The sequence below is a fragment of the Micropterus salmoides genome, unplaced genomic scaffold, assembly GCF_014851395.1.
Source record: "Micropterus salmoides isolate LMB-PRFRI ecotype aquatic unplaced genomic scaffold, ASM1485139v1 Ms_hic_scaffold_20, whole genome shotgun sequence".
Taxonomy (NCBI): domain Eukaryota; kingdom Metazoa; phylum Chordata; class Actinopteri; order Centrarchiformes; family Centrarchidae; genus Micropterus; species Micropterus salmoides.
In genome coordinates this window covers 28,799,941-28,825,753 of record NW_024041151.1, presented here as the reverse complement: position 1 = coordinate 28,825,753, position 25,813 = coordinate 28,799,941, and the positions used below count along the sequence as shown (strand labels likewise).

The following is a 25,813-nucleotide window of genomic DNA, read 5'->3' as shown; positions in this document are numbered from 1 at the left end:
TTTAAAATGAAAAATGACTGATGCTTGAGGGGGCTTAACCGGGGCGCACACTTTTGTGACGCAGCTCTAGCACTCCCTAGCTCCAGTGTATTTCCGCGCCTGCATGCAGGACCGCTGTCGGTCTGAACACGGCCTTATGCCGACATATTTCTTGTATGTAAATGGGAATGTTAGCCCGATAGTTACAAAAGAGTAAAGATCACTTCATCACCAGATTCACTATAAGAATACGTCCTCTGGTGGACCATGAAAAAGTTCTTGAAGAAGCTCTACCCTTCATCCTCTTCCTCCCAGCAGCATTCAACACAGGAAGTAACAGACAGAGCAGGGACACCAAGCCAACTACTGCAACAACAAAACCTTCCTCAACTAATGATGATCAGTGAGGGGCCAGTTTTAAAACTATTTTAAGTAGAACATGATTTGAAATATTTGACTAGATGGTGACAGACACATCATTCTCGTCCTCTCTCCTCCTTCCTTCGCATTGGTCGAAAACCAATGGTTTTATTTTTCCTCCCCTCTTATAGTTTTTCATGCAAGTTTTCTTTGGTTTCTCTGAGGGTTTTCATTTTCTACAGTTTCTGGGTCTCACTTTAAGTCAAATCATATCATTGCTGACCTCCTGTGGTTGAATCTTGCTGCAGTGATGCAAACATATAGGAAAGGTGTTGGGGGGGGGGGGGGATCTTCTGATAAGAGTGTAGTGGCGTCTTAAGCAATACATACTGTTGCAACAAACGGGCGAATGGCCAGCTGCAGAGGCAATGACAGGTGGGTTACCGACACACAGTGAGCACGTCCTCAAACATTTCATGCTGATTGTTTACTTACACATACATCACTAAATGGTTCTCCCATATTGTGCAAAGGAAAACTTGAAAGATTACAGTGGATTGTGGGTAAGATGTGCCCCTCCTTCTTTAGCCATTGAAGGGTTGGCCTTAAAGGAGTTCACTTTTTAGAGTCCCTGAAGGTGGTTATTGGGATTCCTCGAAGTACTGAGGGGAAGTCAATGAGGGTGTTGTTGCTGTGATAAGCTGTGTGCACTCTGGTGCAACAACAGTGGATCACAATGCAGGGGAACTGGCCATTTCAACACTGTCATCCATCAGTCAGTCAACAGAAAAGAGAAACAACTATTCTGATCATCTTTTAATCATTAAAGTTGTTTCTCAAGCTGGCATCCTCTGGTTGCAGCTTCACCAATCTGCTTCCTTTCTCCGTTTGATATTCTTGTAAGGCTCTGGACTGTCGCTCAGCATAATAAGTAATTAAGTATCGCCCCGTGTGAAGGGTTGGTCTGGACATATCTTATAGATCAAAAAATTTAAAAACATCAAAAACAATAAGCATATATTTAAAAAAAACAATAAAAAACAATTTTGAACACTGCAGGGCTGCAACTAATGTTCCTTTTCACAATCAATTAACTGTTTTTTTTTTCCATACTTAACTGATTAATGCTTTTGTTTACAAAATGTGAGAAGATAGTGAAATTTGGCCATCACATGTTCTCAATGCCAACTCAACAGCTCGCCGTTTTTTGGTTAAACCAGCAGGTCTTAAAAGACTTTCCCCTGTGCTTCTGCCCAACTACGAATGCACACAGTTAAACTCAATGCAGTCAAACTACAATCACTTTAAAAGCCACCAAGAGCCGATCAACGTATTATTAAACGCGTGGTGGCCTCATGGTATAACTCCTGTCTTCGCGTACAACCACTGTGTCATCAGATATGTAGTTTAGGAGAACAATGACTTACTTATGCAAGAATCAGACATGGGGATGACTATCCGGGTAAACACATCCAACTAAGTGTTGTCTAATGCACACCTGGTAGACAGATGCTGCATTCCCATACGCTGTCTGAGTCTTAGAAATACACTGTTTCAGTCATGGACCTTCATCGAGCATCAAATTCACACTATGAGACAAGAACATCTTCACCGTGGAGTCAAATCCCTGACACCAAAGATCAACAGAATACAACAGAGACACAGAAACGGAAAGAAATGTGTTGATAAAAAATAAAATTAAATCACTTAGGCGATTCTGCATTGCCCATCCAGAGAAGTTTAAATGGGGGAGGGCGACATGTTATCAGTGACCCTGGTCTGTATTCAAAACCCTGAAAGACTTGGCCTGGACCTTCCCTGACGAACGTGAGCCTCGGCCTGAGACTCTGCACTGACAGACCTTGGACTTGACTCACCTCCAAACATTTCAAACATCCTGATCATCTCCATCTATTGCACTGTACCAGCACTATTACAGCATAATGATACACTGCACTGGCGGAAAGTAAACGTGCAAGGCTGCTGCAATGACATTTTAAATCCTGGTGTTAGTTTGGGCCGCAATTACCATGGAATTATTGGTTTCTGGATATCCGTCAAAATGTCTACACATGCACCACCATGCAGCGTGCCCTGCAGCAAGCTGCTATTCGGCCCCCACAGAATCCTCCCACACCAGGATCACTGGGGGAGTTTGGCAAGTTTTCAAATGCAAAGCTGTCTTGCAGCCTATTACTAACAGCTGTTTATTGGTCAAAGTAAACATGTCTCCATGCAAATTCCTCCACTCTGTCGCACACCACATCACAGCGGTGTAAGAATGCACGCCCGGAGGCTAGATTTTCTTGCTTGCTTGTCTGGAGCTGCAGCACACGCCCAACACTCCGCTTTTGTTTGAACCAGAAGTAAGAGAGGTGACAGAAGGCCGTGTGTCAGCTCCTCTAGCCTGCACAGGGAGGGTTATGACGCGGAGCGGGTCAGGACGGGAACAGGCGAAGTGTGGAGGTGGTCTCAAGACAACAACTTCTTTCAATAGGGAACTTTGACAGAGCAACAAGATTTCACAACACACACACACACAGTTCACCTCATCAAAATGCCAGACGCCCTCAGTTACTGTACGGCCACTTGAACACAACACTGCGTGTTTGCTGGCGGCGCAGAGGCTTGGCCCACAGGACGTTCCGCTGGGGATGTGGGGAAAAGTCTGTGTGGCGCGTGCACGCCGTTTCCTATTTATGTGAACTAATGTACCCCGCAGTCTGTGCTGCTTCTACACATCAGCAGGCCTATGTCTGCCTACTTTTACCAAGTTTCCCTGCTTCCACATCGAGTTTCTGCTGACGTCAAGGACTTCTTGCTAGAAAGGTGGAAACTTTTCAAAGTTAGAAACATTCAGTCTGACCTGAGCGCGTGAATCCACTCCCGCCGGCGGCCTCTCCGACTTCCAAAACCGGGATGGTTAATGATGTTTCAATTATTCCCCGACAGAAAGCTACTTTTTCGCAAGGGGAAAGGCCAGAGATCGAGTTTTTTCTTAGTTCCCCTCCCTATCCGCTCTCAGCAGTTGTGGTGCTTAAACTCCACCCCGGCGGGCTGCGTCGTCGTTCAGTGGGGCGGTGTCGCAAGTAGAGAGGAGCTTTTCATGAGACGGTTCATCCATCCATCTTCCATCTTTGCGTTAGTGTAACGTTACTGCTGCTCCGTGGCAGGCGGGTCTTGCTACGAGGAACTGTTCAGTCAACGCTTTGTGGCAAATAAAAATCAATGCTTTTGTACCAGGAAGGCAGGCGCGTGAGTAAAATAGATGAAGGATTCAAATAAATACATTCAAAGAGAAGAGTTGAAATGATACAGTGTAGAGCAACAGCATTTTTATAAGTGAACAGGAGGATGGAATAGGATTGTTTTAAATAAGATTTATTTAAAGAGAAAACTGTCACTGGTGATGAGATGATGCAGATAATTTCACCAAAAAATAGCAATTCCACAATTAAATGATATTAATAAACGTATTAATCAAAGTGTAAATATGAAAACTATGAAATGGCTGAGCTTCAATTTGTAGGATTCCTGACTTTAGCGCCATCTGGTGGAACTGATGGGGAAGTGGCATAAACTGTAGGGGAAGTGGCTAGGCGTTATTTTTTCCCTCACCAGATTTTCAACAACTCTCCCTTGACTGACAACGAAGGCATGACCCCATAGGTGTCATTTATACTGGGGACGCTGGGGACATGTCCCCACCACATTTTGAAATGGCTAATTTTGTCCCTATCACTTTTTGAAAGCATTTGTTAAAAATGTTCTGAAAAATTGTTTGCAGCCAGAAATGTTAATTAACAAATGAAAATGCTTTGAGAAAGGTTTATGTGCACAATAAAACAAATTTGCAATGCAATTTAAATATAATTTCCCTTCATTTTAAATAAATTGGAGCAGAAAATGTCTCCAGAATGCAGGAAATTATGAGTTTAATGCTCAAAATCTTCTGGGGTTTATATATAATAAATAAATATACCCCCCACACATATATTTCACCCTCAAATATTTAATCTAAATAGTGCTACAAATCTTCTTGTCTTGTTCTCCTGCATAGTCACATCTTGTGACCCAAATGTATCATCACGCTCCTAATCTGAGCCCTTATGTCCCCACCCCTTTTCAACACAAAGGGATGCATTTGCAGTCCAAACTGTGTGATTGACATTGCCAATAAAAAACATTTTGAACAAGTATACGGTTGGGTTACTTTTACCTGTAAATAGATATTAAATTAAATGAAAATGTAATTTATACATTTTTTGCAAAGATAAAGGACAAAATACATTTGCAGTTACATATTTACAAGGTCATAGTCACGTATATTTAATAAGAACAAGGGAAACACAAAACAGAAAACCGGACAGTAACGGTGTGTTACTTTCGACCCTCCTTACTTTCACCCTACTGTGTGTTACTTTCGACCCTCCTTACTTTCAACCCTCCTGTGTGTTACTTTCAACCCTCCTGTGTGTTACTTTCGACCCTCCTGTGTGTTACTTTCGACCCTCCTTATTTTCAACTCTCCTGTGTGTTACTTTCGACCCTCCTGTGTGTTACTTTCGACCCTCCTTACTTTCAACTCCTGTGTGTTACTTTCGACCTTATTTTCAACTCTCCTGTGTGTTACTTCGACCCTCCTGTGTGTTACTTTGACCTCCTTACTTTCAACCCTCCTGTGTTACTTTCGACCTTCCTTACTTTCAACCCTCGTGTGTTACTTTCGACCTCCTTACTTTCAACCTCCTGTGTGTTACTTTCGACCCTCCTGTGTGTTACTTTCGACCCTCCTTACTTTCAACCCTCCTGTGTGTACTTTCGACCCTCGTGTGTTACTTCAACCTTCTGTGTGTACTTTCGACCCTCCTTACTTTCAACCCTCCTGTGTGTTACTTTCAACCCTCCTGTGTGTTACTTTCGACCCTCCTTACTTTCAACCCTCCTGTGTGTTACTTTCAACCCTCCTGTGTGTTACTTTCGACCCTCCTGTGTGTTACTTTCGACCCTCCTTATTTTCAACTCTCCTGTGTGTTACTTTCGACCCTCCTTATTTCAACTCTCCTGTGTGTTACTTTCGACCCTCCTTACTTTCAACCCTCCTGTGTGTTACTTCGACCCTCCTTACTTCAACCCTCCTGGTGTTACTTTCGACCCTCCTGTGTGTTACTTTAAACCTCCTGTTGTTACTTTCGCCTCCTTATTTTCAACTCTCCTGTGTTACTTTCGACCCTCCTGTGTTACTTTCGACCTTCCTTACTTTCACCCTCCTGTGTTATTTTCAACCTCCTTACTTTCAACCCTCCTGTGTGTTACTTTCAACTCCTGTGTTACTTTCGACCCTCCTTACTTTCAACTCTCCGTGTGTTACTTTCGACCCTCCTGTGTGTTACTTTCGACCCTCCTTATTTTCAACTCTCCTGTGTTACTTTCGACCTCCTGTGTTACTTTCGACCTTCCTTACTTTCAACTCTCCTGTGTGTTACTTTCGACCCTCCTGTGTGTTACTTTCGACCTTCCTTACTTTCACCCTCCTGTGTGTTATTTCGACCCTCCTTACTTTCAACCTCCTGGTGTTACTTTCAACCCTCCTGTGTTACTTTCGACCCTCCTTACTTTCAACTCTCCTGTGTACTTTCGACCTCCTGTGTGTTACTTTCGACCCTTATTTTCAACTCTCCTGTGTGTACTTTCGATCCTGTGTTACTTTCGACCCTCCTTACTTTCAACCTCCTGTGTGTTACTTTCGACCCTCCTTACTTTCAACCCTCCTGTGTGTTACTTTCGACCCTCCTGTGTGTTACTTTCAACCCTTCTGTGTGTTACTTCGACCCTCCTTACTTTCAACCCTCCTGTGTGTTACTTTCAACCCTCCTGTGTGTTACTTTCGACCCTCCTACTTTCGACCCTCCTGTGTGTTACTTTCAACCTCCTGTGTGTTACTTTCGACCCTCCTGTGTGTACTTTGACCCCTTACTTTCAACCCTCCTGTGTGTTACTTTGACCTCCTTACTTTCAACCCTCCTGTGTGTTACTTTCGACCCTCCTTACTTTCAACCCTCCTGTGTGTTACTTTCGACCCTCCTTACTTTCACCTACTGTGTGTTACTTTCGACCCTCCTTACTTTCAACCTCCTGTGTTACTTTCGACCCTTCTTACTTTCAACCCTACTGTGTGTTACTTTCGACCCTCCTACTTTCAACCCTCCTGTGTGTTACTTTCGACCCTCCTGTGTTACTTTCAACCTCCTTACTTTCACCTCCTGTGTGTTATTTCGACCCTCCTTACTTTCAACCCTCCTGTGTTACTTTCGACCCTCCTGTGTGTTACTTTCGACCCTCCTACTTCAACTCCTGTGTGTTACTTCGACCCTCCTTACTTCAACCCTCCTGTGTGTTACTTTCGACCCTCCTGTGTACTTTCGACCCTCCTTACTTTCAACTCTCCTGTGTGTACTTTCGACCTCCTGTGTGTTACTTCGACCCTCCTTATTTTCAACTCTCCTGTGTGTTACTTTCGACCCTCCTGTGTGTTACTTTCGACCTTCCTTACTTTCAACCCTCCTGTGGTACTTTCGACCCTCCTATTTTCAACTCTCCTGTGTTACTTTCGACCTCCTGTGTGTTACTTTCGACCTCCTTACTTTCAACCCTCCTGTGTGTTACTTTCAACCCTCCTGTGTGTTACTTTCGACCCTCTGTGTGTTACTTTCGACCCTCCTGTGTGTTACTTTCAACCCTTGTGTGTTACTTTCGACCCTCCGTACTTTCAACCTCCTGTGTGTTACTTTCGACCCTCCTGTGTGTTACTTTTGACCCTCCTTACTTTCAACCCTCCTGTGTGTACTTTGACCCTCCTTACTTTCAACCCTCCTGTGGTTACTTTTGACCCTCCTTACTTTCACCCTACTGTGTGTTACTTTCGACCCTCCTTACTTTCAACCCTCCTGTGTGTTACTTTCGACCCTTCTTACTTTCAACCCTACTGTGTGTTACTTTCGACCCTCCTTACTTTCAACCCTCCTGTGTGTTACTTTCGACCCTCCTTACTTTCAACCCTCCTGTGTGTTACTTTCGACCCTCCTGTGTGTTACTTTCGACCCTCCTTACTTTCAACCCTCCTGTGTGTTACTTTCGACCCTCCTGTGTGTTACTTTCGACCCTCCTTACTTTCAACCCTCCTGTGTGTTACTTTCGACCCTCCTTACTTTCAACCCTCCTGTGTTACTTTCGACCCTTCTGTGTGTTACTTTCGACCCTCCTTACTTTCAATCCTCCTGTGTTACTTCAACCTCCATACTTTTAATACTCCTGTGTGTTACTTCGACCCTCCTTACTTTCAACCCTCCTGTGTGTTACTTTCGACCCTTCTGTGTGTTACTTTCGACCCTCCTTACTTTCAACCCTCCTGTGTGTTACTTTCAACCCTCCTGTGTGTTACTTTCGACCCTCCTGTGTGTTACTTTCGACCCTCCTTACTTTCAACCCTCCTGTGTGTTACTTTCGACCCTCCTTACTTTCAACCCTCCTGTGTTACTTTCGACCCTTCTGTGTGTTACTTTCGACCCTCCTTACTTTCAATCCTCCTGTGTGTTACTTTCAACCCTCCATACTTTTAATACTCCTGTGTGTTACTTTCGACCCTCCTTACTTTCAACCCTCCTGTGTGTTACTTTCAACCCTTCTGTGTGTTATTTTCGACCCTCCTTACTTTCAACCCTCCTGTGTGTTACTTTCAACCCTCCTGTGTTACTTTCGACCCTCCTTACTTTCAACTCTCCTGTGTGTTACTTTCGACCCTCCTGTGTGTTACTTTCGACCCTCCTTATTTTCAACTCTCCTGTGTGTTACTTTCGACCCTCCTGTGTGTTACTTTCGACCCTCCTTACTTTCAACCCTCCTGTGTGTTACTTTCGACCCTCCTTACTTTCAACCCTCCTGTGTGTTACTTTCGACCCTCCTGTGTGTTACTTTCAACCCTTCTGTGTGTTACTTTCGACCCTCCTTACTTTCAACCCTCCTGTGTGTTACTTTCAACCCTCCTGTGTGTTACTTTCGACCCTCCTTACTTTCGACCCTCCTGTGTGTTACTTTCAACCCTCCTGTGTGTTACTTTCGACCCTCCTGTGTGTTACTTTTGACCCTCCTTACTTTCAACCCTCCTGTGTGTTACTTTTGACCCTCCTTACTTTCAACCCTCCTGTGTGTTACTTTCGACCCTCCTTACTTTCAACCCTCCTGTGTGTTACTTTCGACCCTCCTTACTTTCACCCTACTGTGTGTTACTTTCGACCCTCCTTACTTTCAACCCTCCTGTGTGTTACTTTCGACCCTTCTTACTTTCAACCCTACTGTGTGTTACTTTCGACCCTCCTTACTTTCAACCCTCCTGTGTGTTACTTTCGACCCTCCTGTGTGTTACTTTCAACCCTCCTTACTTTCACCCTCCTGTGTGTTATTTTCGACCCTCCTTACTTTCAACCCTCCTGTGTGTTACTTTCGACCCTCCTGTGTTACTTTCGACCCTCCTTACTTTCAACTCTCCTGTGTGTTACTTTCGACCCTCCTGTGTGTTACTTTCGACCCTCCTTATTTTCAACTCTCCTGTGTGTTACTTTCGACCCTCCTGTGTGTTACTTTCGACCTTCCTTACTTTCAACCCTCCTGTGTGTTACTTTCGACCCTCCTTATTTTCAACTCTCCTGTGTGTTACTTTCGACCCTCCTGTGTGTTACTTTCGACCCTCCTTACTTTCAACCCTCCTGTGTGTTACTTTCAACCCTCCTGTGTTACTTTCGACCCTCCTGTGTGTTACTTTCGACCCTCCTGTGTGTTACTTTCAACCCTTGTGTGTTACTTTCGACCCTCCTTACTTTCAACCCTCCTGTGTGTTACTTTCGACCCTCCTGTGTGTTACTTTTGACCCTCCTTACTTTCAACCCTCCTGTGTGTTACTTTTGACCCTCCTTACTTTCACCCTACTGTGTGTTACTTTCGACCCTCCTTACTTTCAACCCTCCTGTGTGTTACTTTCGACCCTTCTTACTTTCAACCCTACTGTGTGTTACTTTCGACCCTCCTTACTTTCAACCCTCCTGTGTGTTACTTTCGACCGTCCTTACTTTCAACCCTACTGTGTGTTACTTTCGACCCTCCTGTGTATTACTTTCGACCCTCCTTACTTTCAACCCTCCTGTGTGTTACTTTCGACCCTCCTGTGTGTTACTTTCGACCCTCCTTACTTTCAACCCTCCTGTGTGTTACTTTCGACCCTCCTTACTTTCAACCCTCCTGTGTTACTTTCGACCCTTCTGTGTGTTACTTTCGACCCTCCTTACTTTCAATCCTCCTGTGTGTTACTTTCAACCCTCCATACTTTTAATACTCCTGTGTGTTACTTTCGACCCTCCTTACTTTCAACCCTCCTGTGTGTTACTTTCGACCCTTCTGTGTGTTACTTTCGACCCTCCTTACTTTCAACCCTCCTGTGTGTTACTTTCAACCCTCCTGTGTGTTACTTTCGACCCTCCTGTGTGTTACTTTCGACCCTCCTTACTTTCAACCCTCCTGTGTGTTACTTTCGACCCTCCTTACTTTCAACCCTCCTGTGTTACTTTCGACCCTTCTGTGTTACTTTCGACCCTCCTTACTTTCAATCCTCCTGTGTGTTACTTTCAACCCTCCATACTTTTAATACTCCTGTGTGTTACTTTCGACCCTCCTTACTTTCAACCCTCCTGTGTGTTACTTTCAACCCTTCTGTGTGTTACTTTCGACCCTCCTTACTTTCAACCCTCCTGTGTGTTACTTTCAACCCTCCTGTGTGTTACTTTCGACCCCCCTGTGTGTTACTTTTGACCCTCCTTACTTTCAACCCTCCTGTGTGTTACTTTTGACCCTCCTTACTTTCAACCCTCCTGTGTGTTACTTTCAACCCTCCTGTGTGTTACTTTCGACCCTCCTTACTTTCAACCCTCCTGTGTGTTACTTTCAACCCTCCTGTGTGTTACTTTCGACCCTCCTGTGTGTTACTTTCGACCCTCCTGTGTGTTACTTTCAACCCTTGTGTGTTACTTTCGACCCTCCTTACTTTCAACCCTCCTGTGTGTTACTTTTGACCCTCCTTACTTTCAACCCTCCTGTGTGTTACTTTTGACCCTCCTTACTTTCAACCCTCCTGTGTGTTACTTTTGACCCTCCTTACTTTCAACCCTCCTGTGTGTTACTTTCAACCCTACTGTGTGTTACTTTCGACCCTCCTTACTTTCAACCCTCCTGTGTGTTACTTTCGACCCTCCTTACTTTCAACCCTACTGTGTGATACTTTCGACCCTCCTGTGTATTACTTTCGACCCTCCTTACTTTCAACCCTCCTGTGTGTTACTTTCAACTCTCCTGTGTGTTACTTTCGACCCTCCTTACTTTCACCCTACTGTGTGTTACTTTCGACCCTCCTTACTTTCAACCCTCCTGTGTGTTACTTTCGACCCTCCTGTGTGTTACTTTCGACCCTCCTTACTTTCAACCCTCCTGTGTGTTACTTTTGACCCTCCTGTGTGTTACTTTCAACCCTTCTGTGTGTTACTTTCGACCCTCCTTACTTTCAACCCTCCTGTGTGTTACTTTCGACCCTCCATACTTTCAATACTCCTTTGTGTTACTTTCGACTGAGCAAGTGAGGGCTCTGCCCTGGTGTCCATGATCATCTTGCTGCGTCCCAAAAGGTTTTCCAGGTGTCCTGGAGCCTTTTGCTGGTCCATGGAGTCCTCCATTGGGGTTGGTTTACCTTTACATGTTAAGATCTTCTTTGGCACTTTTAAGAGTCTTAATTATATTTATAATATTTGAAATAAATGCATATTCTTTAATGTTATCAGGATTGTCAACAGTTGACTGTTATTAAGTCCCTGACCTCCTCTTGGTCCACAAGTCATTTGAATTTGCATCATTTTCCTTGTTTTAGTTGCTTAGTAGATTGTAAATGGCCTCATACTATCAGCCATTCTTTTAAAGTCACTGAGTGATATGGCTTATATTTATTTGCTCAAACAGCCAAAGAACTGGCTAGAATGTCATCAGCTGGTCACACAAGACATTCCTGAAATGACAAAAGCTTCCTCCTCTGTGTTCCTGAAACAGGAACAGTTAAATTGGTGAATATATGGGGATTATAAATGAATTCACATTCTCAGTCATGGGGATCTTCTGAAGATGCAGAATGCTGCCATCATGTGGTACAGCTCAGGCATAGGGACTATGCGTAACTTGCTCTCACTACCCAGGGCTGGCCTGACCCGTTTTGATTCTCCAATTGGCATTTGACTTCCCCAAAGTGTCTCTGACAGAGAGGCTATAGCAATAATAGATTCAAAAAGTGAAGGACTGAATCTATGAACAGATAAGCACTACTAGGAAAATAATGACTGTTGAAATGATATTGTTGTGAGACTGATGAAGACTTAACATAGCGTGGTTTATTGAGCCTGGCTGAGGAGATCCAGTGCCAGCATACAACATGTGAACACATCAAATGCCAACACCAAATCTGAAGGAGAACATCTCGTGGTCCCTTTTATGTTTCTGTGTTCCCCCTAGTGCCTGTAGATTTCTCTATTAGGTCACCTACAAGCAAAAAAGGTTTGTGTTGTAAACAGTCATTTAGCAAAGAGAATGTTATTGGATTTATGAGTTTGATGCTATGAACCATACAAGCTGTTACTTGTGATGTAGCAGTTATGCTACATGTTTTATGTGGAATGGGGCCACAGTTATCGTATAGGAGTATAGGATTTCTGTGGCTAATAAAGTGAGGCAGTATTTCACATGTAGTTTAATAAATGATAAGGTGAAATCTCTTCTGCAAAATATTTCAACTCATGTACTTTTTGGTTTGTTACTTTCTTTTAAATTGTTAGTAAAATGTCTGTATCCTTAAGATACAATGGGAAGAAAAGGGTTCAGAGCTTTTTTAGTTTTGTTTTAGGTATGGAAATTCTGACATGTCACCATGGTGTTGGAAGAATGGTGTAAGCTGTGTGGTGTGGGGACATAATATTTTGCTGCACCTTTACTCTGTGTATGTCCCACTGTTAATTTTCCAAACGCTGCGAGTACATAATCTCTTGTTTCAATAAAATTCCGACAGATCATAGGAATGCATCTCAAAATGTGTTTTTCATGATTATGGTTGTTGCAGGGAAAAAACTAATCATACACATACCACACAGGTTGAGTGTTCATTTATTCTGAATCTACATGTTTACACAAAGTGTCTGGATAAATTTAATCTGAGACATCCATTCGTTCACATCTACACAGCATAAATCATCTTACAGATGTACATGGACATCAACATTGGTAAAGATCAAGTGACCTCTGAGACGCCACACAGATGTAATCTTAGTCATACCAAGACACTCAGTGACACTGTGTGTGTCTGTGACGCTGCATTGAGCACGGCTCGGCTCCAGATGAACCAACTCTGACTGTACAATTAAAAAAGAAAAAAAAAGAATATCTGTACATTATTAGAAGACGAGCTTTGTAGTTTACAGTCCATACATGCTTATTGTAAGGCTTCTCAAGAACGCAGTCACCCTGACATCAGCTGTCACGACTCCTCTGAACCCTGCGTGCAAGTCTACGAGTCAGTCCAACCTCCGACATGTACACAGCAACACCATTCCTTTAAGGCTGACGTGTTCTGCCTGAGCCCCATCAGTTTCAACATTTGGTTTCTTGCTGATAGCTGCTATTGTCAAATCAAATCAAATCAAAATCAAAAACAACACATTTAAACACACAGAGAACAGTTCTTGCATTAAATTCTCCTGACCTATAACGTCACAAAACAAAGCCCTTTAACATTAAGGCTTCAGAATGAGTTAAGGTTACACTCAGCCATCTGAAAGATACAGATGGGACAGACAACAACACCGGAGTTCACATTCTCAGCAGCTGTTTCATTGTGAGAAGTTGATAGGAATGTGAAATGAGGAGAGAGTCAAAATGTCTGGAAATGTGGTTTCCCAACACAAACAGCTCTTGCATAATGCTCCATAATTAGCTGTCTGATTCAGTGCATACCCTTAAAGGTGCAATCAATAATATGTTATTGACTCTTTATTGAGGCTGAGCCAACGCAGCTCGTGTATTTGCTGGAGATCCCTCAACTATCCATCACCTCCTCTGAGCTTGGTTTAATGTCAGTAAAGCCAGAGTAAAAACTGGAGCAAAGGTGCAGTATGTCTGTAGGACGGGTGAGGAACCTAACATGCCTTGCTCGGCACCTGTCAGCTTATGCAGGAAGGAAATACACAGCTGAAACTGGTTACATGGCACATTACACTGTTTCCAGTTTCTTGTTAAACTCTAAAACTAATGCAGCCTAATGCAATAAATCCTATTTTCATCAAGGCTCTATGGTTCAGTTTGTTTTTCGAGATGGCGATTCAACATCACGGCCATTTTGCATTACAAAAAGAGGTGTTTAATAGTTTGTCTGCGTTCATTGATATAAATGGGGTGACCAAAATATTAGAAACACCTTTGATTTGAGTCAAGTCCCAATATAAATCTTTTTTTTTTTCTTTTTTTTTTAAAGCTGACAGGGTTGTAGTGTCACTACTAAACAGCCATATTTTGCTGATTGCACCTTTTAAGTATGACACCGGTGTAATATTTTTCCTTTTAATTGTTAGTTTAGAAAAGTCTAAACCCACACTATTGTGTGTTTACTGCTGAGCAACATTACAATAAGAAGAGACTACTGCAGTCCATAATGCTGCAATGACAACACACATCTCTTTCTCTATTTATAATATTTCACTGTTTGGAGAAAAAAAAAAATGGGCTGCAACCGATAATGCTGGAACTGGATAAATCATCGAGCCTACACAAACATTACCAAAATAATAAGTCAAAATGTCCAGCTCCAAGGTGATGTGTGTGATGACTACACTCGATGAGTTTAGACATTTCATGGCAGTAAAAAGCAAAAAGGAAATACTACAATGATGGAGGACACTGGTGGTGTATCACATGTCTATGGAACAGAATGAATGTCTCCTATCAATTTCACACGTTGCCGACACGAGCTCAGCGACAGCAGTTTAAAGTAAGACTCCGCCCTCTGTGTGCAGGCTGAGAGAGGACTCTGAACCCTTCTGGGTGGAGTACCACTATTGAGTCTTGAGTCCTGTTCCTGATATTTGGTCACAGACTCACCTGTAGAAAAGTGACCACATTTTTTTTAATAGAAGACTGAGGTATTGAACACAAACAGTGGGGATATGAGCTCTGTCTCTGGGTTGCCGTGGCAGCAGCACTATTTTGATCCATTAACACAGCTGAGGCCCACTTCCCTTTCTTCTTTTATCAGCAGGAGGTCCGAAGCCACATTAATTATGTCCATTTCCTCTTCCTGTCCCTGGCTGCCAGCTGCCAGGAGGAAGTCTGCTTGTGTAACTCGATATCTACAAACGTCTGCCTGTGCTCCTCCCAAATATACAACTGTCCATTTTGCACAAAAGCAAAATGAAAATATGTAGAAGTGTAAACTTTGAAACAGAGGATCGCTAAAACAAACAGTTATTGAGATTAAATAGTCTGAGGTCAAATATGTGAGTTTAATGTCCAACGTATTACATGTGGACAACCGGGAGCATGATGGGAAGGGTACAGGCAGTTGATGAGTGTCTACAGCTTCTCCAACCTAATTAAGTTACCGTATAATGATTTCGGAGGGGACACTGTCGTCTCTTGGTAGCCTTCTGACCTCTAGTGTTGTCTAGTTATTACAAACGGTTGGACCTTGATACCTCTCAGAGGTAAGCTGAGTGCTCTCAGTTGCTGACGGCAGCCTCAGGGCCGGCGGCGGCTGCAGGGATGCGAGGCATCTTCTTGACTGGACTGGGGATGTGCTGGAGGGGAAAACAAACGGCAAATATCATGAATGAACTGTTGGTTTATAAAGCACTGACAGCTTATCTGCTTCTTTGTTATGAACCATCCAGACCTCTTAGGTCGTCTGCTTACTGTCCCCAGAGGCAGAACCAAGCGTGGAGAAGCAGCGTTCAGTTTTGATGCACCACAAACTCCCATAAACCTCCGCTCAAACTCCCAGTTCTTTCCCATCAGGGCTAGTGACATTTGTGTTCCCTTGCACTTCATTTTTCTTTGCACATGTTTTAATGTGTGCTGTGTTAGGTGGATTGTATATAACTTTGCTGTACTGACGCATTTCCACAGAGGTGGACAATAAAGCCAGTCTAATCTAAATCTTGTGTTTCTTCTCTTAATGTCTTTTAAATGCCTTATAAAAAGCTAAATGAATTACCTGGTTGTTGAATGGTGTTTTTATATATAAGCTTTTATATAAATAAACTTGCCTTGCCATGAATATGTGAGCAGCATGTCACAGCAACATTTCGACATCCAGTACTGACAATTCCACGGCTGGATATGCTTCGGCATGTTTCAATATTTAACATACTATGAGTTCCAAACAGTGGCCTCAATTGCCGGGAGAACCAGACCTTTATTTCAGAAACGGGCTTCCATTAGAGCTAGGCTTTTATTTCTGATTCCCCCTGATATATATTTGTTTATTTTAGCATTTTAGTTAGAAGCCATCCTGTTTTCTGATCTGCTCCTGTCGATGCAAAAAAAAAAAAGCACGTCCCCCATGTTTATCCTCAATCATATGACCCTGATAAAATCAGCATGTGTACATTTACACAGCACTAATCCCAGCAGTGCAATAACATTCATGTCACAGTCTCCAATCAACTCTTCTCTCACAGAAAGACATTCTGTGAGAGAATGTTCATCATTTACTAATTATTTCCAGTTGCTTCTACTTTGCTGCCTCCCCCCCAATCATTAATGAAACCCATCACTTCCTTCCTCCAGATGTTTCACATTAAAAGCCATATGGCAGCTCAAGAGGTGTAATTCATCCACTTTCTGGCAGGCTTATAGTTTGAAACGTGCAGGGTGGGTTTCACTTCTTCTTCTCTCTTCTTTAGTGTTTCCAGAGGGAGCTGTGTAAATGGCCTCAAGTGATGTCACACGAGTCAGCATCGGTTGGGGCTGAAGACTACAAGTCTGAAAGAAGTGAGCTCACCTGACCTACGCTGCTCATCTCTGCAGTAGGCTCCATTCACCACTACTAACATAACACACCCCAATATCTGGCCACAAGGTCGAGTAGCACTATGGGTAATGCAGGCAGCAGATTTAAATACGTGCAGTGACAAATCGATGGAGTACCCTTTTAACAGCAGAGTAAAAGCAACGTGCATACATGCATGATGTTGTCTTCAAGGATGATTCTGGTTTATCACAACTTAGGTCAAATTTTCCAGTTTTGTCCATCACTACTATCAGTGATTATAACCCGTCATAATTTGTTTCTTGACATTGCCACATTTGTAATAAGTCAGAATGATCCTCATCTCAAATGTACACCAATTAATAATCACTTTGTACCCCCCCTCGGGTCATACACCACATTTACATATAGAGGCTGTGTATGTATCCTTCGATCTACATTAGATATGATGTTCAAAGCAGGAAACAGTCCTAACATCTGTTCATCCTGTACCTCGGTGGCAGTGCTGCAGCGGAGTTCTGGCTCTGCTGGCAGGTCGCCGTCCAGAGATCTTCGGGCGTATTCCCGGCGGTGTTTGTCATCCACTCGCGTCAGGTACCAAGTCCCTGGGAACAGATCCTCCACCGAGCCTTGAGGGATGTAATTGGCTGTACGGACAGAGTGGAATAAAAAAAGATAACAGTGAGACATGCAGGATACTAAATATCAAATCAAGTCCCGGTTGTGAGATTCAATCAGTGAGTGCTGCTGACACCATGTCAAGGCTCTTGTAGCCAGAGTTTGGGCCAGTAAAGTGTTCTTTACTGGGAAAAGACTCTCTCAACGTGTGACGTCAGCACGCCGTCTTGCGTCTCTTCTGGCTGTCAGAAGAAAAGCCAAACGGCTTACAGACGCCTCAGAAATCATACTGAACAAACTTGGTTGGTTACAGTCGCGGGCTAATGTGATAGCTCAGTGTTTAGTTCTAGCTAGCTTTTCAAAAATCAAAGCGAGAAAACTACAAAAAAATGTATATTTGTCTAATTCGGCTTGTTTGTTGCCATTTTGACCAGTTTTCGAAAGCTATGGCGGCCGCAGCCGCGCTGCTTTATGGGTAATAGTCAGCATCAAGTCACCATCGATGCTGCCTTCAAAACTGGCCGTTACTGGGGCAGCTTGAAGGCATCTCAGGAGACAGGAAGAGATCGTTCCAGCCGTTTGGAACAGCACTGGATGCCTCGCTGTCCTGTTAGACACCTTCTGGGACAGCAGTTTAGCCCGTTTCCAACACAGCCATAGTTGTGACTACCTCCCAAAAGACAGGAAGTTTCTAAGAACTTTACTTCCTGACAGACTTGTGTAGAAGGCTTGTGGATGGTCACTGCAAATAACCAATCAGAATGGCTCCTTCAGAATCAGACATGAGCAGCAGCGACAGCAGGGTCATACCTAGGTGATGCGTCTCCTCTCTCAGCTTCATGTTCTCAGAAAAGACAGAAGGCAAAACCTTCTTCCTGGAGTCCAGCCTGACCTTCAGGTCACTCAGGCTGGACACAAGTTTGTCCAGAGCAGATCCTGAAACGAACAAACCGTCAACAGGTCACATGGAAGAACACGCTACCATTCGTTTCTATGACTTTATAATGACTGTACATTCTCATTTCATCCACATCAGACAGCTGAACTGAGCCGTGGCTGACTTACCGGGTGTGTGGTCCTGTGTGACTCTGAGAGAATACAGAGTAGCAGCAAATCCTGATCCGTAGGAGAAAACTCCGACCCTCTGCCCTGCCATCTCTGAAGGTGTGTGCCTGCAACAGAGGAAACAAGGATTGTCCTCACATACTGCAACACTGTGACTCAGTTGTAATCAGTAGTATTCTTTGTTTGAGCGTCTCGTCTTCAGCAGACACATTTTATATTGTTTTGTTTCTGCTTTTCTCTGCTTCAAGTCTTTAACACAGACACTATGTTACAGAGACATTTTGTTTTTCTGGTAGGTTGGTATACACAATGTTCTAGAGGGATGAACTACGACTTCCTGTTTCTTGAACACATTTGTAGCAAGTGATTAAATACAAAGGATGATAGGGCTGAAAAATAAAATATATTGCAGTCATTTTTACAGATTTTGTAATTGAGTCATGGTTTAGATATCATAACCATAGATATTCCAAGTTCGATAATATTTTGAATATTTGTTAAGGCCTAGTGGATGAATGAATGAACACACTGACACATACTGTGCAATGAGTGAGGCCAGGCAGCCGTAGACAGAGGGGGTGTACATGTTTCCGTTCTGGTTAGAGATCAGTAAGGAGCACTTGGTCTTCTTTTCAAACAGATCGGCACTGGCCTTCATGAAGGCCTTCTCCACATCCCGGTCAAAATAAGTCTCTTCTGGCTGTATGTCTCTGCAATCCACAGACACAGACACAGACACAGACACAGACACGAGATTAGCAACAGAATCACCACACAGTGTTTCTTTGTGTTGCCACAAAATAACTGAGTTGTGCTTCCACAGATTTTCCTAGGGTCCTTTTGTTTGCTACACAGATACATTGTTAACTGTAGTGTCTTCAAAGCTTAGTATTTTACATGTTTTACCAGAGGGACATTTCATGGTTTCATGAAGTAGCTCCACATGTTTATCTTCGGGCTATAAAGCAAGCTTAGCTGGACTCCAGTTTAATGACTGTTGTAACGTCAGCTTTCAGCCAAAACTAATCAGGAGCAGGTTTTAAGTGGCTGAGGCAGACTGATTCATCATCATGGAACAACTGTCTGATACTGACAGACCACATGAATGCAGAAGTGAAGCTTGTGACTGTAAGCTTGTTTTGTTTTGTTTTTTTACTGTACACACAGAGAGGAACTTCAGAATCTATATCTTAAGGCCCCATCCACACTACTGTCACCTTTTGCTACGTTTGCACCCCTCGTCCAGACTAAAACAGCAAAAACGAAGACGTTTGAAGATGTTTGAGATGTTTGAAAATGCCGCTGACCTTGTTTTCGTTTTGAAACTCCGGAGAGAGTTTTAGTGAAGACGGAAAAAAACGGAGGACTTGACACAGATGCTCATGTTTGGCTCTGTGATTGGGTCTCATAAGTCATGCAAAGCAGAAACAGGATGCTACTGACAGAGTTTTTGATTTGGTATTTTTATTCAAATATTTTGTACCGTACAAATAACACTAACAGCCTACACTTGTACTGTGTATGTTGCAGTTTACTTCGCAACGACTCCTAGTCTGTTTTCCACCGCCACAGCCGCTTTAAACTCCCGTGTTACATTCAGTAACAGTCCCAGCTCGTTATTGGTCCCTGCAAAAAATATCTGGTGTGGTTCTTTGTCTGCATTTCTTTTTTTCTTTTTTAGCCAAATCTTCTGTAGCTAGGGAAGAGAAAGACCATCTACTTCAAGTTTACGTCAGCACATGCATGCCCAGTGTACGAGAATGTGACGAGTACATGAAGTAGATGTGCATGTTTCAGTCGTTTTAACGTGGACGGAGATCAACTCTGATAGGCAGCTAAAACGCTGCTGTGGACGGAGATTGGATTCTTTTTAAAACTCTGTTTTAAAACAACAACGGAGTAGGGTGGATGAGTGCTTCTTTAAATGCAGAGGTCCTTTATTAGTCCTTAAAAGCAGGACACTAATCAAGAGGCTTTTTATATTCAAGGACCAAAACCCTGTCTTCTGTGCAGCTATTTTGTGCTGACTGTACCTGAAGGCGTCAAGGCCTGTGAAGGGTCCTGTCTCAGTGTTTGGGCTGGGGTGGCTCAGAAAGTCATTCAGCATCAGTCTGGCCAACGACTTCTGCACCAGCTTGCAGTATGGGGAATGGAACACAAGATAGCCAAAGTCGTCCAGGCTGAAGCGCTTCTCTGAACCCTCTGTCAAGAAGAAGGAGGAGGATTAGACCACACAAGCTTGGAAAACATGTGTTCCTGTTTTAAATGATTTGTTGGTCTCAAGGATTCCTAACACACCGGGCTCCATTTCATGGGCACCGTTGCAAAGAGCAGTGAGAACACTTCCCACCCAAATCCCAACGCTTTGCCGTGCTCTGCTTTATCTGCATACAGCTCTCATCGTGTTGCATCTCTCCTCTTACCTCTGCAGCATGCACACCGTGCTAGGTACAAAAATACCTATTTCAAGGTCAGAAATACACCAGTAGGCCAAAGAGCTGATGTGTAGTTGCGCTGGGCCCCATTAAATGACCTTAAATTAAGCGCAGAGGAAACGTTGTGCTGCTTATGAGTGGTTTAGTCTGGGTCTTTAATAGCCTCGTGGTCTCAGATATTGCACACGTTGGCACATCAGGTTAAAGGCTCATCTCATTTAACTTTATGGTCACTGAACTTAAATAAACTTCTTAGCACAGCAAGAAGGTAATGTCCTAAACCCTCTTAACTTATTAGGCAATTATCAGACCAGGACAGAAAGGAACTCTGACCAACACATACAACAGGCAAAGATGCATCAGACTGTTACTGTCAACTTACAACTGCTCTTATATTATATGGCAGTATTAAGTGTCTGATACCTCTGTGCCTGATGAAGAGCTGATTTAAGCTTTCAGTTTACTTATTCTAACTGTCAGAATATAAAATGTTGGGAGGATCCATCTTTATTGATCCCAGACAACCATTTTAACTCACCTCTCTGCCACTGTGCGTGGATCTTGTTGCGGTACACAGAGTAGCAGCGGTCCAAGGCACTCAGGTAGCACTCGATCGACAACTTGCCGTCCACTACAGGGTACTCTGACACCATGTCTGGCTTGTAGAAATCATATGCATGCTGCATATGGGTTCCTCGCAGACCTGCACCACAGCCACAGCAGTTGTCAGAAACACACTCATACTGTGCTGAACACACACTCAATTCAGTTCCTTCTATGTATGCATGACTGACTGCACTGTCTACACAAAGATGGCTACATTTCTGAAGATATCTTTTCCCAGATTACATTTTGCGTAACGCTCACCTAAAAGTACTGCTGCTAATAAACTTCCCCACATTTGCTGAGCTAGTTTTTGGTATTTAGATATACAGTTCAATCAACACCTAATTAACACATACAATAGCTCATCTAACTAGTTTACATTGTAAAAATCAAATAGACAGGTTCCTTCCAATTTCTAAAGGTATGCATCTCAGTGGTGCAGCTAGGAAGATTTAATTTAAAACTTCATTGACGTAATCACTAAACATTCGGAACAGTGGGGTCTTATCAAAAAGTCAGTCAATGAAGTGGGCTGCCTGACAAACTGAGCACATAAAAAAGATTTGTTTAACTTTACTGACCTCGTTCAAAGGCCAGAGGAGCATTAGGCCCGACCAGCATGGCCACGGCACCAGCACCCCCTGTAGGTCGGGCACTTCCAGTGGCGTAGACAGCAATGTCCCCTGCTACCACCAAAGCATAACGTCCTGCAGACAGAAAACATGAGGAGAAGCTAATTAAAAAAAAAACAACAATACGAACACAAATCTCTCTACTCAAATGGAAGTATCAGCAAAGGGAATGTGTAGTGAACACTGTTCAGATCACAGTGAATGTGCCCTTTGACTAGAGCCCCACTGATAAACTGGTGTGCCGATATTATCAGCCGATATGACCTAATTGCAGATAATTCGATATTAGTGTTTATAACTGCCGATAAATGACAATTAAAACAAAAAAAGAAATGGAGAGACGGAAGACCGATCCTTTAATCATGTTATGAGTGTTGTCGCTTCATAGTCTGTCTGTCTGCAACTCCCCTGTTGGCGCACACACGTTTGGAGCCCCAAAAAGAAGCTGTACTTTGTTCAAAGTTATATTTATGACAATAAAAAATGTTTATTTTTAAACTGTATTTTGTTATGTTATCTTGGTGAAGTCTCTCAGACACACATATCAAATGTTAGGAATAATCATTTTTTATCTTAAATCTCATATCAGTCGGGCTCTACCTTTGACTCTTGGAAACTCAGGCATTTTATCTGACATTTTATAGACAAAGCAATTAACCAATGGAAAAATAAAAGACATCAACATACAGTTAAAACAAGTTTGTTCACTCACCATCCCACGAGCTGGACTCCACCCAGTTGACAGCATTGAAGAGTGCAGCTGTACCACCGTAGCAGGCGTTTGTGGTGTCAATGCCTTCTACATCTGTATTGCCTGAGTCCTCAAACAGCTGCATGATGACTGTCTTGACAGACTTGGACTTGTCTATGATGGTCTCAGTGCCGACCTCCAGTCGACCCACGCTGTCATAGGACAGGCCATTCCTCTCCATCAGCCTCTGGACCACGGTCAGGCACAAAGAGTTGATGTCCTCACGGTCCGAGCAGAAACCCATGCGAGCTTGGCCCAGGCCAATAGTGTATTTACCAGCTGGCACGCCGTCAAACTGCTCCAGCTCTGCCTGGTCCACATACTGGGATGGGAAGTACAGCTCCATGGCAATTATACCCACATCTTTGGGCCATGGTCCCAAGCAACTGATTGAAGCTGATCCAGGCATCCTGAAAGGGTTCAGAAGGGGTTTCATGTTCAGCATTATTTTAAGTTCATACGTTGTGTATTGAGTACTACAACTGGTTTACAGTAATTAACTGTGTGCCTACATTGCCTCCTGACTGCTAATGTTGGAATGGGTGAATAAAAAGGGTGGTTGATACATTCACTCATAAACATACACTACTCATAGCTACACATGCACAGGCTCCAGCTCCCAAAACTGTTATAACATTGTTAAGTAGGTCAAAGTGCAACATACTGACACTGCTTGAAGAATACTAGCCTAATATGTTACATCCATCCAGAAGGTTAATGTTATACACCACCAAAGAGCACCAGCTATTTCAGAATAACATCAAAAAGGCAAGCAACTTCTGGCAATTTAGCTTTCTCTTCCACTGGACAGGTTTCAGAAGGCTGCAGTTTGATGATTAAAAATAGTTAAACGAATAACCCTGGTGTTTCAAAGTAGAATCAGGAGTTAGGTAACGTTAACATTAGCCATGAGACATCAAGTTCGTGTCATTATTTTACCGTTAGCTTAGAAATGTCCCAGCTAACATTAAGGGTTTGGGTCTGGCAAGGTTACTGAGAACATTGTCTAGCTAGCATGTTAGCTGAGATATTTGCACTAGTGGTATGACACTTTGACGTTTTTACGCACTAACCAAAATAACTACACATGCCACTGGCTTAGAAAAAGACAGCATACCACATACATATAACCATATAAAAAGGCATAAGCAGGACATTTTCAGAACTAACGTTAGCTAGGTTGATGTAGCATGTGTTTGGTCTAACGTTTTAGCTAGGTTTGACAGCTAGCTGTTAGCTGATATTGCTTACTACACGTACCTAAACAGCTTCGTAAAGCGTGTGTTTGGGAGACAGATATCGATTGAGGGGAGAAAAACTGGGGGAAAGGTCAACGGGATTTCCAAGAATTTAAGTCGTTCATGATCGGCAAGTTAACCCGTTAGACTGTCCCACTGTCAATATGTAAGAAAAGACTGGTTTGTTGCTTAAAGCAGTGATGTTATTTGACCAGGGTTTAAAGAAAACATATAGCTTAGCTGGATAAAATCCCTAGTCAGGAAACCGAATTTGACTGGAGCCAAAACATGATTCAGCCAGTTGGATTGCTAGCGTTAACTCACCCGGACAAAATAGCGGACGGACCCGCTTCCTATCAAACTCATGGGGCTAGTATTTACCTAAGGTTACAGCAGCTTGATTTAACGTAAGCCGACTTGTGTCTAATGACATTGGTATCCAAAATGTATTAGAAATGTGCTAGCAAGAATAACATAAATGAGCAACATTTCTTATAAAAGCCTAACATCCCACACAGACACACGAGATCCCAGGCTTCTGATGAGTTATCCTCTATGATTAAAAACACATTAAAAACGAATACACAGTGATATTCTTGTGTGCTTTCTTATGAATTAAACATACGAAGCGGCATTATGCTTCTCACCTGTGCGTGAAGTTAACTCCAGTGATGGTAACAGTTATTACTACGTTGTTATTCGCGTCCAGCCCACCAGACTCCTTCGCTCGGGCAGGAGTGTGTTTATATATCTTGACGGTGACAGCGCGGCGTAGAGCCTGCTCTTCGGCACCTGGCTTCCCGTCCAATCACAGCTCACAGACGACATCGGCGCTACCAAGTCCCGGAGGTTTCTGGCCAATCGGAGATTAGGACTCACAACCACGCGCCATAGCCGTGCAGGCGGTCCAATGGTGTGAGTTGTACGATGTCTGGTGAGAGAGAAGGAGCCAATCAGAATGGGAAAGTAATTCCTGGCGCGGTAGATATTCCATACACCGTATGTGAAGACCCAACAGTGGGCTGCGCGTGAAGTACACTCCATGGCAACAGGTGTCAGTGCAAACAGTCTGTGGGTTCTCTGTCCTGCCTTTTTACTACTTTAATATTGCCGGCAATGATCGAGGTACTAATACTGCAAGAACTCTCTTCCAAAGAGATGTAATTCATTCACTATTAGAGTACCAGTCAAAAGTTTGAATGCAAGCCATTGTGGATTATTGTAAATTATGTCAGTGCTGTTTTAACATATTCCTACATTCTACCCAACTAAAACTATTTAGAAACATTTAAGGCAGACATACATAAGTCATACACCTTTTGAAGTAGCCCCCAAGTTCAGTTCAGCCCATCTGTGAGAAGTCTTTGTCTTCATCTGGTGAGAGGGCTTTCAAAATGTTACTAATTTTTGCCACAGAGTACCAAGTGACTAAACAAATGTAGGCTACTTAAGTATTATATATAAAATATAATGAAGGTGCCAAAAGTAAAAAAAAAAAAAGAAAAAAGTACCCTCTTCAAAGCAGAATGAATTACCTCTTTGAGTGTGATATAGTATTACACAGGATTCTGACATACAGATGTATAAACAACATTTTAATGTTGTAGCCGGGTACTTTGATGTCTAAAATTGCCTCATATAATATAAACTGATAATAAATTAAAATGTGTAAAATGTAAATCTGCAGAGACCCTAGTGACTAAAGCTGTCCGATACATGTAGTGGAGTAAAAGATTCAATAATTCCTTCTGAACTGAAGTATTAAGTAGCATACCACAGTAATATTAAAGTAAGTTTAAGTACCTTTAAATTATATGTAAGTACAGAACTTGAGTAAATTATTTTGTCTTATGGGAAAATGAGACAAATTGTGAAGGCTGCACTTGGTGCCTCACAACATATTTAAATGTGTGTGACCTTCCTGCACTCACACACAGGGCTTGTCACACTTTTTTGCTCACTAGTCAATGTGGCTAGTGGTTTTCCAAAGTTACTAGTCACACAGTATTTTCACT

At 42.9% G+C, this 25,813-nt stretch overlaps 2 protein-coding genes across 2 annotated transcripts in view; both read right to left on the bottom strand.

Annotated features, from left to right (window-relative positions):
- The window catches only part of tln1 (talin 1), a 70,390-nt gene extending 67,009 nt beyond the window's left edge, over positions 1 to 3,381 (bottom strand). The window contains 1 exon segment of the mRNA XM_038734053.1: positions 3,206 to 3,381. The gene's annotated coding sequence lies outside the window, so the exon portion shown is untranslated.
- Positions 3,382 to 12,562: 9,181 nt separating this feature from the next.
- Positions 12,563 to 24,588, bottom strand: hmgcs1 (3-hydroxy-3-methylglutaryl-CoA synthase 1 (soluble)). Its single transcript, XM_038733206.1, has 10 exons — positions 24,446 to 24,588; positions 22,522 to 22,970; positions 21,759 to 21,884; positions 21,110 to 21,274; positions 20,170 to 20,338; positions 18,676 to 18,846; positions 18,137 to 18,243; positions 17,882 to 18,007; positions 16,946 to 17,100; positions 12,563 to 15,260 (listed from the first exon to the last, which is right to left on the bottom strand). The coding sequence occupies exons 2-10, from the start codon at positions 22,967 to 22,969 to the stop codon at positions 15,183 to 15,185; spliced, it is 1,545 nt and encodes a 514-aa protein (XP_038589134.1). The 5' UTR covers position 22,970; positions 24,446 to 24,588; the 3' UTR covers positions 12,563 to 15,182.
- Between the last annotated feature and the right edge of the window lie 1,225 nt (positions 24,589 to 25,813).